This window comes from Bufo bufo, chromosome 11 (assembly GCF_905171765.1).
Source record: "Bufo bufo chromosome 11, aBufBuf1.1, whole genome shotgun sequence".
In the NCBI taxonomy this organism is placed as follows: domain Eukaryota; kingdom Metazoa; phylum Chordata; class Amphibia; order Anura; family Bufonidae; genus Bufo; species Bufo bufo.
Genome location: NC_053399.1, coordinates 46,463,403 through 46,479,937, shown reverse-complemented (window position 1 = coordinate 46,479,937; position 16,535 = coordinate 46,463,403). Strand labels below are relative to the sequence as shown.

General features: G+C 43.1%; 1 protein-coding gene across 1 annotated transcript in view; it reads right to left on the bottom strand.

The window, feature by feature from the left end:
• Positions 1-7,407: 7,407 nt before the first annotated feature.
• Positions 7,408-16,535, bottom strand: part of DCAF5 (DDB1 and CUL4 associated factor 5) — a 58,046-nt gene continuing 48,918 nt past the window's right edge. The window contains exons 7-9 of the mRNA XM_040411783.1: positions 15,729-15,795; positions 13,478-13,605; positions 7,408-10,586 (exon numbers count right to left, since the gene is read on the bottom strand). Of these exons, the coding sequence (XP_040267717.1) occupies positions 8,925-10,586; positions 13,478-13,605; positions 15,729-15,795 (1,857 nt within the window). The 3' untranslated portion in view covers positions 7,408-8,924. The remainder of the gene's footprint in view (positions 10,587-13,477; positions 13,606-15,728; positions 15,796-16,535) is intronic.

The following is a 16,535-nucleotide window of genomic DNA, read 5'->3' as shown; positions in this document are numbered from 1 at the left end:
ATTTTCAGTTGTTTCACACTTGTTTGTTATGTATATAATTCCACATGTGTTAATTCATAGTTTTGATGCCTTCATAGTCATGAAAACTCTTTGAATGAGGTGTGTCCAAACTTTTCACAAAAATCGGACTGCACTCCAGATGAATCTTCAGTAAAGTGTATATTTATTCACCCATATGGTGGCAAAAGCGACGTTTTTGGCTCGTTTCATGTACGAGTCGAAACGTCGCTTTTGCAACCATATGGGTGAATAAATATACACTTTACTGAAGATTCATCTGGAGTGCAGTCCGATTTTTGTGTTCCGTATAAGTGGGTAAGCACCAGTTACCATACTTGGACGTTGCACCCACCTTTTCCGCTACACTGTTTTGGATGGTGCTGCCAGTTATTTTTTTTATTATATATATATATATATATATATATATATATATATAGTGATGAAAGACGGACAGCACTCCAGATAAAAAAGCAATGGTGTTTATTCACCCATGTGGATGGCAACGTTTCAGCTCATACAAGAGCCTTTTTCAAGCTCTTGTATGAGCTGAAACGTTGCCATCCACATGGGTGAATAAACACCATTGCTTTTTTATCTGGAGTGCTGTCCGTCTTTAATCACTGTTCATATGGGGTAAGCAGCTACATCCCTGGACCTAGCACCCACATTGCTTTTCTCCGGTGCCGCCATTATTTTCTCTCTCTCTCTATATATATATATATATATGCTATGTTATGCTCCTGAGGATGGGGTTCTTTGGCACCCCGTAAATGCGTCAAACTTTTTTCAGAACAAAAGTACATTGTGTTTATGCTGGAGTCCACCGGGTCATCTATCAGGAGGACAACAAGGGAATAACCATTCTACGGGCGATCCCGGCGAGGGAGGGTCTGGCGACAAATGTCTTGCGCCACCCTCCCTGGTGAAGTGAGTAAAACCCAACAAATTGTGTAAACATTATATTGGAATCCACACAGTGGACTGCATCCACAGTTCCTCTAGTTATGTAATTTTAACGGTTTTTAGTATATAACATCATATTATATTTTTAACACTCTTGACACCCCTATTTTACCATTTGACTTTTAGAGAAACAATAGTTCTCTTGAAAGAACCACATTGTCCTGTCTTGCACTCTAAACTATAAGATCATCATCTATACTTTGAGTATACCCAGATCTACTTTGATGTAGATATCTTCTGCCTTTTGGCAATTGGTGTCGCTAATTTTTCCATCCTTTAGGCCTCTTTCGCACGAGCGTGACGGATTAGGTCCGGATGCGTTCAGGGTGCGTTCAGTGAAACTCGCACTATTTTGCAAGCAAGTTCAGTCAGTTTTGTCTGCGATTGCGTTCAGTTGTTCAGTTTTTTCCGTGCGGGGGCAATGCGTTTTGATGCGTTTTTCACGCGCATGATAAAAAACGGAAGGTTTACAAACAACATCTCCTAGCAACCATCAGTGAAAAACGTATCGCACCCGCACTTGCTTGCGGATGCAATGCGTTTTTCACGCAGCCCCATTCACTTCTATGGGGCCAGGGCTGCGTGAAAAACGCAGAATATAGAACATGCTGCGATTTTTACGCAACGCAGAACTGATGCGTGAAAAACAACGCTCATGTACACAGACCCACTAAAATGAAAGGGTCAGGATTCAGTGCGGGTGCTATGCGTTCACGTCACACATTGCACCCGCGCGGAAAACTTGCTCGTGTGAAAGGGGCCTTAGGGGTTATCTCTAGGTGCCACTTTCGGCCACTCCGGCACATCTGATACCTAAAAACCTTTTTCTTTTTCCAACCTCCCGACTCTCTACTGTGCTTTCTATATATATTTTTTCTCCACTATCCTCCCTAATCAAGGCAGCTTGTTTAATAGGACAAAAACTGCAAAAGTACTCAAGGATGCTACTCCCAGGATAAAATAGGAGCACATTCACACTTGGACGTGCCACTCCTTTAAGCATATACTACAAACTAAACAAAAATCACAGAAAAAAAGATAAAAAACAAAGATAAAAACATCCTGACCATCCTATCAAACAAGCTGCCTTGATTAGGTGGTACATATAGCTGTGCTTGCTCCTCTTATTGGTTGCTGGATGCACATAGATGTGACTAGGAGCAGCACACTATATGTGCAGGCTCTGTTCTCCTGAATGCATAGGGCATAGGTAGGTGGGCACAGATATGTTTTGATCAAAATATATTTGCTAAGGCTAGTTTCACACTAGCAGCAAGGAACTTTGGCAGGCTGTTCCGGCGGGTGAACAGCCTGTCTGATCCGTGCTGCCACTAGTGCACGCGTGCCCCCGGACTACCTCTCCGGCCCCATTGACTATAATGGGGGCGGGCCGGAGTTCCGGCGGCAGTACGGCAAACATGCCGAGAGGCAGCCGGAATAAAAGTACAACAGCATTTTATTCCGGCCGCCTCTCAGCATATAGTCAATGGGGCCGGAGCGGTAGTCCGGGGGCACGCGTGCACTAGCGGCAGCACGGATCCGACAGGCTGTTCACCCGCCTTAACAGCCTGCCAGAGTTCTTTGCCACTAGTGTGAAAGTACCCTAAGAGTCTGAGATTTTATTATATCAGAATGAGGGCTTACTCTATATATAATGCTTACATCTATTGTTTTGGTGCATTATTACTTATTAAGAAAAAATATATTTTTCATCAGACCTCGTATCAGAACCCCATAAATATCAGGACATCGGATTAGACCCCCATATCAGGACATCACATCAGACCCACATATCAGACCTGCATGTCAGACCTCCATCAGCCCTCAATGTGAGACCCCTATCAGACCTCAGATCAGCCCTTTATTTCAGACCAGACCCCTATCAGACCTCTAATCAGCCCTCATTGTCGGACCCCACCATTAGACCTCAGATCAGTCCTCATTGTCAGACCCCTAAATCAGAGTTTCTTGCCAGAACCCCATCAGACCTCAGATCAGCACTTTATTTCATACCAGACCCCTATCAGACCTCAAATCAGCCATAATGGAAGCGCTCACTATTATTCGCTTTATAATATGCACAGCCATTTCCCCCCCACTTTTGGAGGAAAAAAGTGTGTCTTATAAAGGGAAAAATACGGTATTTGTTTTCTGTGATTTTTTTCATAAATGTAGCCATGGGCATCCGCATATTTATTTATCATATCATGCAGGATGTTTTTATCTTAGTTTTTTTTTATCTTTTTTCAGTGATTTTTGTTTAGCTTGCAAAACAAAACAAATAAAAAAAAGAAAACTGTGACTTTCATGGTATACATTTTTGCCATGCATTTTTAAATTTTTATATATCTGAATAGAGAAGCTTAAGGAAAAGAAAAAAAATATGGAAAAAAAAAATGCCAAAAGTGTGCTGCGTTTTGAAAAACAGCAGAAAAAAAAAACGCAGGTTAGGCTACTTTCACACCTGCGTTAGGTGCGGATCCGTCTGGTGTCTGCACAGACGGATCCGCACCTATAAATTCAAACGATGGTATCCGTTCAGTACGGATCCGTCTGCATTCACTTAGTCAAAAAAAGTCTAAGTGTAAGTCAAACGGATCAGTTTAGCCCTAATGCATTCTGAATGGATAAGGATCCTCTCAGAATGCATCAGTTTGGCTCTGTTCCGCTTGCAGCGTTTTGGTGTCCACCTGGCGGTGCGAAGCCAAACGGATCCGTCCTGACTTACAATGTAAGTGAATGGGGACGGATCTGTTTACATTGACACAATATTGGTGCAATTGTAAACAAATCCGTCCCCCATTGACTTTCAATGTAAAGTCAGGATGGAGCCGTTTGGGGCCGCTTGTGAGAGCCCTGAACGGATCTCACAGGCGGACCCTGAAACGGCAGTGTGAAAGTAACCTTACAAGCAAAAAGTCATTAAGACGAGGTCTGGAAAGGCTTTAAAGACAATTTTTTATTTTATTTATTGGGCTACCAAAATAAATTGTTGCCACATTTTTTTTTTGCATGACACATAGGATTCTTTAGCAATGGTTTTAGAGTTTTTTATTTAAGGAAAAATCTGCAAGGAAATAAAAATGTTTTTCAAACTATAGCTTTATTGTTTAAATATGCTGATACCAAATATATTAATATGTTATATTAATATCCCTTATATTTTGTGTCAGTCATTTTTAATACATAATATGCACATTTTTGTGTGAATGGGGCAACTATGATGGCAGTTTCGGGTTGCCGTGTTTTTTTAAACGTTTTTGAGGTTTTTTTTTCCATTACATTTATACTTTTTTATACTTATTTTTTAATATTTTTGGCGCATAATATGTCCCTCAAGAGGTTATTAAATGGAGCTCCAGTTACAGGGGAAAACAGCACCCAATTGGGGGCATTTTACACATGGAGAGCCAGGGGCGGATTGTCCATAGACCTTACAGGGAAATTTTGTGGTGGGCTGATGTAATTTTTTGGGGATGTATTTTGTGCTGCTGGCAGTAGTTTATGATGGACTGTGGTATTTGGCTCTGTTGGAGTGTTATAATGTGCCACAACATGGTATTGCTGGCCCTGCCTTCCATCAATTTGGACCCAACTAGAAAACAGGGCCAGCTCTGCCCAACGCACACAGCTGGGTCTCACAGAAGAACTGGCAGATCCGCTTCCTCTATCCACTACATGGTGCTCATTGAGCTCTACTTTACAGGAAAGGGAAAGGTAGAAGTGACAAACTTTTCCTCCTGGGACCCATGCTGCCTCTCAGGGCCTAGCACCAAGCGCTACCAAGATAATACACCTGGGGCGTAAAAACCCAAGAGCAGAATATAAAATCAGTGATACAGTCCTAACCTCAGTATCTGAGGAAAGGGATTTAGGGGTCATTATTTCAGAAGACTTAAAGGTAGGCAGACAATGTCATAGAGCAGCAGGAAATGCTAGCAGAATGCTTGGGTGTATAGGGAGAGGCATTACCAGTAGATAGAGGGAGGCGCTCATGCCGCTCTACAGAGCACTAGTGAGACCTCATGTGGAGTATTGTGCTCAGTACTGGAGACCATATCTCCAGAAGGATATTGATACTTTGGAGAGAGTTCAGAGAAGAGATACTAAACTAGTACATGGATTGCAGGATAAAACTTACCAGGAAAGATTAAAGGACCTTAACATTTATAGCGTGGAAGAAAGAAGAGACAGAGGGGATATGATAGAAACTTTTAAATACATAAAGGGAATCAACAAGGTAAAAGAGGAGAGAATATTTAAAAGAAGAAAAACTGCTACAAGAGGACATAGTTTTAAATTAGAGGGGCAAAGGTTTAAAAGTAATATCAGGAAGTATTACTTTACTGAGAGAGTAGTGGATGCATGGAATAGCCTTCCTGCAGAAGTGGTAGCTGCAAATACAGTGAAGGAGTTTAAGCATGCATGGGATAGGCATAAGGCCATCCTTCATATAAGATAGGGCCAGGGGCTATTCATAGTATTCAGTATATTGGGCAGACTAGATGGGCCGAATAGTTCTCATCTGCCGACACATTCTATGTTTCATGTGCACTGCAGCAACCATTCACTGGCCTCAGCAGTGATGAATCCCCTAGTGTCACAGACCAAGTCACCACTGAGACCAGTAAATGGTTGCAGTGGTGCATGTGACCACAGATCGACTTTACTCTTCTGGCTCGCGGAGTGGCATATAGGCGAGTGCAGTCTTATCTACATGTTAACCAGTTTCTTGGCTGTATTTAAAACTGGTTTGGGGTTTAGGCACCCCTTGTAAAATGCTACAAAAAAAATCATGTTAAAAAAGCGCTAGTTTTTCACAAATAAAAAAAATCATCAGACTTATGGACTATTCCCAATTGCAAAAAATGATTTGGATAACAAGTCATATGCAGGAATGATATACCGTACATGTATGTTTTAAAAAAAGAAAATACCGTAACCAGAGTCAAAAGGGGAGCTGTCATCACAAAATGCAGTGTAATTTATATGCAGCCTTATAGAGCAAGAGGAGCTGAGCAGATTGATATATAGTTTTGTTGGAAAAGATTCAGCAAAATTTATATCAGTTTTTTTCTGATCTTGAAGAGGACCTTTCATGAGATTTTTTTTATTTTTATCTTAGTACCTTACTAAATAGTCCGCCTGTTGCAGATGCTATTGTTCCCCCCCCCCCCAAATGGTCCCCTATGTTGTGCTGCTGTGCCCCCCTGTGTGTTCTAACTCCCATATGCTAATTAGTGGAATCGGTACAGGGAGGAGGAGACCTCAGCTCTCTTCAGTGGGCGTCTCCTTCTCCCTGGCTGTGATGCTGTCCAATCGCAGCAGACTGATTCACAGCCAGGGAGACGACGAGCTGTTCTCGTGAGATTTGGTAAATCTCACAAGAACAGGCTATGTACAGTGAGTACTATATTTGCTTACATACTCCCTGTAGAGATGGTGCTAATTTGCATATTGGGCGCCAGAGCACAAAGGGGGGGGAACAACGCCGCAACAGAGGGCAATATTTAATATAAAAAAATAACAGCATCTGCAGCAAGTAGACTACTTACTAAGGTACTAGTTTAAGATCAGAAAAAGCAGAGATATAAATGAATACATTTTACCGAATCTATAAAACTATATACCGTAATCGATTTGCTCAGCTCCTGCTGCTGCTTGCATTTAGTGGTGACAGGTCCTCTTTAAAGGGGTTTTCCAGGTTTTCCTCAGGATAGGTCATCAATATCAGATAGGTGGGTGGTCCGATACCTGCGACCCCTGCCGATCAGCTGTATGAATAGAAGGCATACGCCATGTGGGCGTGCCATCTCCGGTCTCTCTTCCTGCTTGCCATAGCAGCAGTGAGCAGGAAGAGAGACAGGAAACTGTGCACGGCGCGTGTCTTATTTTCATACAGCTGATCGGTAGGGGTGCCGGGTGTCGGAGCCCCGCCTATCTGATATTCATGACCTATCCTGAGGATAGGCCATCAATATTAAAAGCCTGGACAACCCCTTTAAAGGGAACCTGTTATCAACTTTGTGTTGCCCATACTAAAGGAAGCATAAAGTAGAGACAGGTGAGTAGATTTCAGCGGTCTGTCATTTATAAGTTAATAGTAAGTGGTTGCCGAGAACCAACATCACAAACATTGCAGCCTGGAAAAGAGTCAGGGCCACCTGAGAAGAGTCCTGGTTATTCATGAAGTCCTGCTCTCCTGACCACCTGCTGATGACTGACCGTCTTCTACCTAGTTTTCTCCTTTCTCTCTAGGAGAGAACTGACAATCATCAGCAGACGGGGAGAGAGCAGGAGATATGAATAACCAGGACTCTTCTCAGGTAGATCTGACTCTTTACAAGGCCTGGGCTGCAATGATTAAGATGCTGGTTCTCAGCAACCACATACTATTAGCTCATGAGTGACACACCGCTGACATCAGCATTTCTGTCACTACTTTATGCTGCATAAAGTCGATGACAGGTTCCCTAAGGTGCAGCGAAGGCTGCATGTGTATGTTTGTTGCATTATAACTGGAAATGCTTCCAGCATACATGCGATCACATTCATAGCCTACAGTAAACCAGACCAGTCAGTTTTTTTCTTGTTTTTGTCAAAAGTCCGGGTGGTACATGGCTTCGGCCTTATTTAAACTATATTGGAAAGCATAGTTAAATATGCTTATCAATACAAGAGCGTCCTGAATAAAAAAAAACGCTTAATGCGCACACCGACCCACATTTACTAATCGGACTGCACCTAGACATTGTCGTACATTGTGGAAAATTCTGGCGCAATTTGGTGCATCAAGTTTTAGAAAAATCTACAGTACTGTATCTAGCTCACCAAGGGGGACATGGTTTAGTGGGAAATGGAGTGTGACCTAAGATGCACCATAATTATGCCACAAATCCAGCGTAAAATTGTCGCAAACTAAGCCAACCAATAGTTGGTATAGAGTTAGACCACATCCCGTCTGAGCCCCTGTGATCTGGTGCAGGTCTAGACAGCCGGGTTTAGTTTACACCATCTACAGGATTAGTAAATGTGCCCCAATGCCTTTATTTCAATGTAAAGGCAGAAGTATGAAAGTATGCGGCATGCAGCTGAATTCATTTGGCCTATACACCAGGGTTCAGCAACCTTCGGCACTCCAACTGCTGTGAAACTACAAATCCCAGCGTGCACATTTTCTCAGCTGTTCCTGTAACTCCCAAAGAAGTGAAAGGAGGATTCTGGGAGTTGTAGCTTCAGAACAGCTGGAGCGCCGGAGGTTGCTGATCCCTGGTATACACCAATCGTAACCCATATTAACTGATAGCAATGTTGCATTCCCATGAAAACACGGTACGTTGCCAATTGGCGTCATGCAGCGCCAAACCAATTGCCATAAAGTGACAAAGCCAAATACAATTTTCATGGTCATTCATACAAATCTTCCTAGCACTCCCCATGACAACACTTTCGTTAGTGATCATTCATCATTAGTGGATTAACATCCAACAGCACAAACGAATCTACATTTTATTACATGAGCGCATCACCCAAATGCCAGAGTCAAACAAAACCACCCAAACGAGAAAAGACTGGAAAGAAGGATTTTCTTTAATTTCATGGGTCAGTCCTAAGGTTTTCTTGTCACAGATATTTTGATCCGATCGATCAAGTGTTTGTTTGCTTTGGCAATATACAGAAAAGAGACCAGTTCAGATTTTTGCCGCGGCATGGTGTCGCTTCCTATCCACCCACCAGTGCAGGCGCCCACGTTATCACCAAACCAAACCTTAACATGGGAGGGAGACAGGAAAAATTATTTAAAAAAAAAAAAAAAAAGGAATTGCTGAAAGGAAACACTGCTGCTTTTAGTGCAAACTCAGCCGGGGCTACATCTCCTAAAATTGACAGATATAGCCCCAGATTTTTTTTTTTTTTTACACACTTAGGGAATCTCCTCAACCATATGAGGATACCCAAACCTATAGCTTCCTTTTCTTCTCAGAGGAAGAATTTTCACACTCCTCTTGCCAGTGTCTTTTCAGCCCACTGGAAGGCTGTAAACCTCCATTGTCTGCATGGCATGTGGCATTCTCTTTGGTACTCCTCGTAGAGCCCACTTCTGTTAAACACATGCACCGGTGTAGCGGTGTCACCACCTGCATGGAGTTAGTGCTGTCTATACTGGAGTGTGTATGGCAACACGCCGTTACCTGCTCCACATAACTCTGCCCACTGTTGTTGGAGTCTGTGGGGTGGAGATGCAGATGACCATTGCTCTGGCGAGTACAGGTGACATCTGCGTCCTCCTCTTTTACTTCCCCCTCCTGGCTCTTTACGCTGCTGTCTGTGCTTTTACTGTCAGAACAGGGGGATTGCTGGTTTACTATGAATTCGGTGCTGGTTTGCACTGTGTTACCGTCGCGCAGATCACAAGAGTCCTCGGAGCAAGATGTTAATTCTTTATGGACAGAAGTTCCGTTCAGTTTTTTGGACTCGGATGACCCTGTGTCTTGCGAAGAATTCTCTATTTCTTCCACCCAGAAATGCTTTTCGTTTTGATGCTTCTTCCGGAGGTTAAGGCTATCTAGTAAGGAGTCTTTACTGTCGGAAGTATGATCATTTTCTATAGCGAGTGGCAAGGTATTACTACTCCTACTGCTTGTTCCTGGCCTTGTGTCGTCAGCGTCTCCACCCACAGTGGAAGATTCGCCCTCTTTACCCTTAGAGTAAGATATATACGAATACTGAAGCCATTTGTAAGCTTTGTAGATCTTCCTTTCAACAGAGTCTATGTTAGGGCAGAGTGAAGATTTCCGGTCTGCCCTAGTAGGACTTCTTCTGTCCGGTGAAGACTCGGCAGATGTAGATTGTTCGTTCACTGTAATCTGGGGGTAATCGTGCACATCCTCCCCGATTATTGCGGATGTACTTTCAGAGTTCAATTTTGCCTTTTCCTCCTTCTGCATTTTCTGCTTCTGCCTTAATGCATTGCGCTGTCGTATTGAACTCCTGCGGTCATTAAGGGTGTCCTCCTCATCGCTGCTGCTACTGCTGCTGCTGCTACTGCTGCTCGATCGGTCCTCCTCAGGACTTGGGGAGCGAGGAAGTGCGCTTCTCTCAGCTTCCGTTTCCCCTGCATTATCCTCGGAGTCGGAATTGTTGGCAATAGCTGCTAGATATTTGTCTTGATATTTTGTAAGTGCTAATAGTCGTAATTTTTGAGATGTAGTCCTGGGTCTTCTAGAAGGAGATTCGTTTGATCTCTGTGATTCCCCAGCAGTGGCAGCCTCATCAGACTCTCCGGGGACCTGTGCAGGAGAAGGAGGTACGGAAGCTGCTGAGGATTCAGAGTCACTGTAAGCAGAGCGCTCGCTGACTCCAGGATGGAGCTGCAGAATTGTGCTGTCACTATCAGAGTCTGAGCTCCACCCTTCTATCTCACGTCTGACAAGGGAGTCGAAAAATGCCATCATTCGAGGGTCTTCCTGGACTGACTGGTTGGCGTAATCATGGGACAATCCACTTCCACTATTGAGCACAAGTCCAATGTATTCTTCATGTGTGTACAAACTGCGGGAATCATCCTCCAGCTCACCATCAAGATCCCCAGAACAGTGTGGCTGCTTGTAAGGGCTCCATATCTATGATATAAAGCATATAAAAGACATTTTATGCATTAAAATACATGTTACTAAAACACATGACAACTGAAAATTAGCTGCTGTATCCTTGAACAGGGTTTATCATATTATCTTTTTGCTTTCCCGACCATATTGCTAAAGGATTACAATATGGACGCTCTATAAGCAGATCGGCCTCAGACAGATATTCTTGTTCATATATTATTAAAAAACTCTTTCACCTATAGTGGATGTCCCCTTTGGACAACCTTGGCTCATACTATGGATCCTACTTAAACAAGTAGACTGATGATGGTATTTAGGACGCTTGGGGGTCTATTGGCCTCAATGTATCTGAGAGGGTCTCTAGAGATCATAACCACATTGGAAAGCAAATAGCAGTCATGTAATTACAATGTTATGTGGGACTGAGGAAATGTAGCTTGCATGAGAACACTCAAGTGTATAATGGTGCAGATAGAACCATTGAGTGTGTGATGCTTACCTTAAAGGGAATGTGTCATCAGAAAACAACCTATTGTTTAAATCATGTTAACATATTTTTTAAGATTTTTTTCTGATGTTCTATTTCATTTCCCATGTCAATATCTATAACATAAAACATAAAATAGTGCAGTTTTCGCACTGGCCACTAAGCCTAATATGTGCCACTGATTGGTTGGTACAGATCACTTTACTGCAGTTACCTGCTTATCATCGCAGGCAAGATCACAATGACAGATATATATATATATATATATATACACGAACAGCACTCCAGGAATCCACAGAAAAGGTTTTTCTTTATTCACCCATGTGATGCAACGTTTTGGCTCTGAACTAGAGCCTTTCTCAAGCCTTTCTCTTGGCTTGAGAAAGGCTTTAGTTCAGAGCCGAAACGTTGCATCACATGGGTGAATAAAGAAAAACCTTTTCTGTGGATTCCAGGAGTGCTGTTCCTTTTTCTATGGTATCACAGCTTGTCTACTCCCTCCTGACCTCTGCACAGGTCACAGAGCATGGCTAGAAAACTCTCCTATAGAAGTCAAAGACTCTATTGTGACAGCTTAAAAGAATATCTCTAAATGCTGTTAAAAAAAAAGTTCAGGCAAGATGCCCTATCCCCCCTAGTCATGTTAAGGAAATAGGATTATCTACAATCAGAAAATTAAAACAGATTAGAGAAAAGATATATGTCAGTATTTGGTTTTGACTGGCAGAAAAAAAAACACAGGGACACATTCCCTTTAAAGGCACTGTTCAGCAGGGAAGGGAAAAATTGTTTCACAAAGGGCTCATAGAGGATTATATATAAAAATTAAGATAAAGCAATAGTCACCATCCCCCGCCATCCCCATTACAACACTTACTGGGTCCCCGCTGTCTCTACTTCCTTGTCCTGCCTTGACACACAGGAACTACACGGACATGACTGCTTAGCCGATCAGTGTCTGCAACCAGTGACCGGCTGACCAGACATTTTCTGGGTGTCAAGATGGGACTAGGACATAGAGACCAGAGAAAGCCGCTAAGAGACAGAATGGAAGCAGCAAGGAATCATGATGAGTATCACTTCTTCTATTTTTTTTTTAACCAACTCCGAGCCCAACACTTTTCCATGCTGGACCACCCCTTGGAAGGAAATGTGTCACCAAAAATTTGATCAGCAGTTTTAAAAACCAGATAGTGACAGACATAATTTTTATTCTATTCTGTTTTTTTTTCTGACTGCAGATTTATTTATTCTATTCTCTGAACATGATTATGGGGGCGGCCATCTTGCCTGAGCTGTTCGTAAGAATATTGCTTTACGGCAGCCCCATGGACCATAGACACAATGGTCAGGAGGGACCTCATTGACTTCTATGGAGAGTTTTCTGGGCATGCTCTGTGACCTGTGCAGAGGTCATTGTACAAGGAAGGAAGAGATAAGCTCTGACAATCACCTATTGTGAATGGAGGATCCTGTCTTATCTGTACACAGAGGTGATATATTTACAGGCAGGATTGCAATGACAGATAAGCAGGTAACTGCAGTAATGTGATCTGTACAGACCAAGAAGTGGCGCCCATTATTAGGCTTAGTGTCCTTTGCAAAAATGCAAGATTTAATGTTTTTTTGTTTAAATTTAGATATTGACCTGAAATATTACAAATAACATAAAAAATTCTTTAAAAATATGTTAAATATAAAAATGCGATTTATTGTGCATCTCTGCTGCATAGTAAAGGGGAAAATCAACAGAATATATTTGAATTACTGTTTATAATAACCCACAAATACAAAAATAATAATACTTGGTAAACACTTTGCGTTGACTCATTGCAACTCACATGGCGTTTTCTTCTCCATTCATGTCCAAAGCTAAAAATCTAAATGCAGCTGATTTCCTGCTGCCGAAGCGCAGTCATAGGGAGAGCTCTGATGAGTTACACAATCAGGGTTAGGCCTCATGCACATGAACGTATTTTCTTTCCGTTTTCCGTTCTTTTTGCGGACCGTATACGGAACCATTTATTTCAATGGGTCCAAAAAAAAAACGGAAGTTACTCCGTGTGCATTCTGTTTCCGTATTTCCGTTTCACCCAAAAAATAGAACATGTCCTATTATTGTCCGCAATACGGACAAGGATAGTACTGTTCTATTAGGGGGCAGCTGTTCCGTAAAATACGGAATGCACATGGACGTCATCCGTATTTTTTGCGGATCCGTATTTTGCAGACCGCAAAATACATACATTCGTGTGCATGAGGTCTTGATCTATTAGATTACATGACTGACACCAGGGTGGGCCTAAATCTCTGTCTGCCTTCAGGGCAACCTGCTATGTTATATAAATGGAATAAGAAGGTAATCCTCAGTACGCTCTGCATATCTACATCTATTTATCTGCTTTACCGAGTGCCTCACCTTTATGATCTTCTCAACACCTGAAGAACAGATCATGTAGGAGTCCGGGTTGAATCGCACTTGATTGACAATTGACCGATGTCCCTTCAGTATCATAAAGGCGCCATTTACAACTCTTCCTGGTCCACCTACAAGAGCAACGAGGGTAGAAAACCACAAAGACATAAACGATTGTCAGCGTAATGAAGAGTAACGAAGCACACAATTACATTAATAAGATGTGATATTGTGCAGTGTCTCATTACGGCATGTATGCATCATTTCATCTACAATACATGACGCATGCCTGTCATGTCCTGAGCGTGTTACACAGTCATCAGTAGCTCCTGGATTTGTGCCAAGCCATTTACAACTCCGTGATGCAATAATCTCCTTTAGTCAGGAAGAAATTAGCCGATTTGTGACTGCAGGCCTGAAGGCTCTTGTATATTTTAAGGGAACATAATCTGTTCACATGTATATAAAAAAAAAAAACTGCAATAACCCATTTCATAAGGTGCCCATAAACATTAAATGAGCGTTGGCCGAGCGAAACAATTTCAGCAAGACCAGCCTCCCATATCATGTGTATAGCGGCATCCCAACTAGAGTTGTTGCGATACCAAATTTTTTAATTCGATTTCGATACCATAAAAAAAGAATTGCGATACTCGATACCACGCGAAAAAAATCAACCAAAAAAGCCACGTGCATTTCGCATTTTTTTTAAAATGGCGAATCGCACATTTTTTCTTTTTTTTTTCCTGTTCTGGCGTTCACCGCATAGATTTTTTTCTATTTTAATAGTTTGGACTTTTCGGACGTGGCGATATGTGATCTGTTTATTTATTTATTGTTTATATATAATTTATACTTAATATTTTGGTGTTTTCTTTTTGTTTGTTTTTTACTTTTTATTTAATAACTATTTCCCCCTTAGGGGCCAGAACCTGGGATTTTTCATCCCTTGTCCTATTCACTCTGATAGATCTCTATCAGGGTGAATAGGACCTCACACTCTCCCTGCTGCCCTGTGCATAGTACACACAGCAGCAGGGAGCTGACTATGGCAGCCAGGGCTTCAGTAGCGTTCTGGCTGCCATGGTAACCGATCGGAGCCCCAGGATTACACTGCTGGGGCTCCGATCAGAAACTGCCACCAACGAAGAGGAGCGGAGGGTACCCTGTGGCCACTGCCACCAATGATTTTAATACTGGGGGGGGGGGGGGTTGAGGGGGAGAGGGGGCACTGAACCACCAATGATTTTAATACTGAGGGAGGTTGAGGGGGGCGGGCGCACTGCGCCACCAATGACTATTAACCTTTAATACAGGAGGCGGGTACTGGCAGCAAATCAGCAGCAGTTAACCACTCAGGTGCCGGACCTGAGGGGTTAACTGCCGCTGATCGCAGCTCCCTGTCAGAGGCAGGGTGCCGGCAATGTGATTCTCCTGTATTAAAAGCTAAAAACTACCTTTCGTGGGTTCAGACTTAGTTAACATGACATGTCGAGCGGTACCCAGGGATCTCCCTGCACCTACTATTATTCCTGGGCGACGCTCTGTTTGCCTGCTGTGCCCCATTACTGTCTCCTGCTCCTTATGCTAAATGCTACTATCGTAGCGATGGGGAGGAGACATCAGCTTCTCTCCTGGGCGTTCCTCCCCATCGCTCCGATAGTAGTAATTAGCATACGGAGAAGGAGACAGTAATGGGGCACAGCGGGCGAACGGAGCGGCGCCCAGGAATAATAGTAGGTGCAGGGAGATCCCTGGGTACCGCTCTACATGTCCTGCTAACTAAGTCTGAACCCATAAAAAAGGTCGTCCTATCATTGGTGGCGCAGTGTGCCCGCCCCGCTCTCCCCATTGGTGGCAGCGTCACAGGGGGAGAGCGAGACTGATTCCTACTTTCTAACGTGTGAATAAAGACTGAACTTTTGGTTTACAAACTGGTTGGTGTCGCTATACTGTGTCCGCTTATCCTGTTTACCAGAGCGAATCCCCACATCAGTCATACACACTGAGGACGATTGCTTTATGTGAACAGAGCTAAACGCGCGTTATTTGGATTGCTATACTGTAAACGGCTATAATGTCGATCGACACTCGTTACCAGCAGAAAATCTGGTCATGTTAAAATCCAAACCCTGTTCCCCCTGGCAGAGGACATTGGGGGACAGTCATTCAAACTTTTTTACATACAGGTTACCTAATGTGTATGGCCAGCTCAAAAACATCTACCCCCAGACTCCCATTTACATTAACACACCTGCTTCTGGGCTGGACGGGATCTTCCACATGTACAGGTTGAAGTCATCTGAGCCGGAGAGGATGTACTGAAAGAACAATTTAGAAATAGGTACTGTGTGAATATCTCAATAAAACTATAACTCAGCCGCTCCCCCCTAGGAGTTCATAGGGATAGTTATCCTGCAGGCTGACATACATCTGTTCTACATAACATACACGGTACACTTTGCTTTGCATTTACGGTAACATTTGAGGCAGTAAACTGGTAATAAATAATTCCTGTTCCATTATCTGAACAATCAGCATAGTTCCCAATGGATTTACTCCGCGCCCAGTGCTATGGTGGATAGCTGGGCCGATTATCAGAGACGAACATTCCTGCGAACGGTCTTTCCCGACAATCTGTCCGTTCCTATGAATGCTCGTTTGCGATTATCTGGCGGATTCTCAGACTGTATATATTACACAGGCCGATGGAGCAAGCGATTGTTGGGAGGGAAGCATTCCCTCCCGGTAATCGCTTGCTCACTAGCGGAGGAGACCGCTGCTTATTACATGCAGCGATCTCCACTGCAGCATGGGGAGGAGCGATCGCTATGCCATTGCTCGTCCCCATACTGTCTGGTGGTTTGCCGGCGGCAGACCGCTATTAGACAGCACAATTTGCTGCTGGAAAGCGCTGATTTTTAAGCATGCTTAAAAATCAGAATTTCCCTATGAACGAGTGTTTGCTCATTCATCAGGTAATTGGCATCAGTATTAAGCCTCATGCACACGTTCGTGAAACACGGACCCTGTGATACCGGCCTGGATTTCTTCTGAGTGC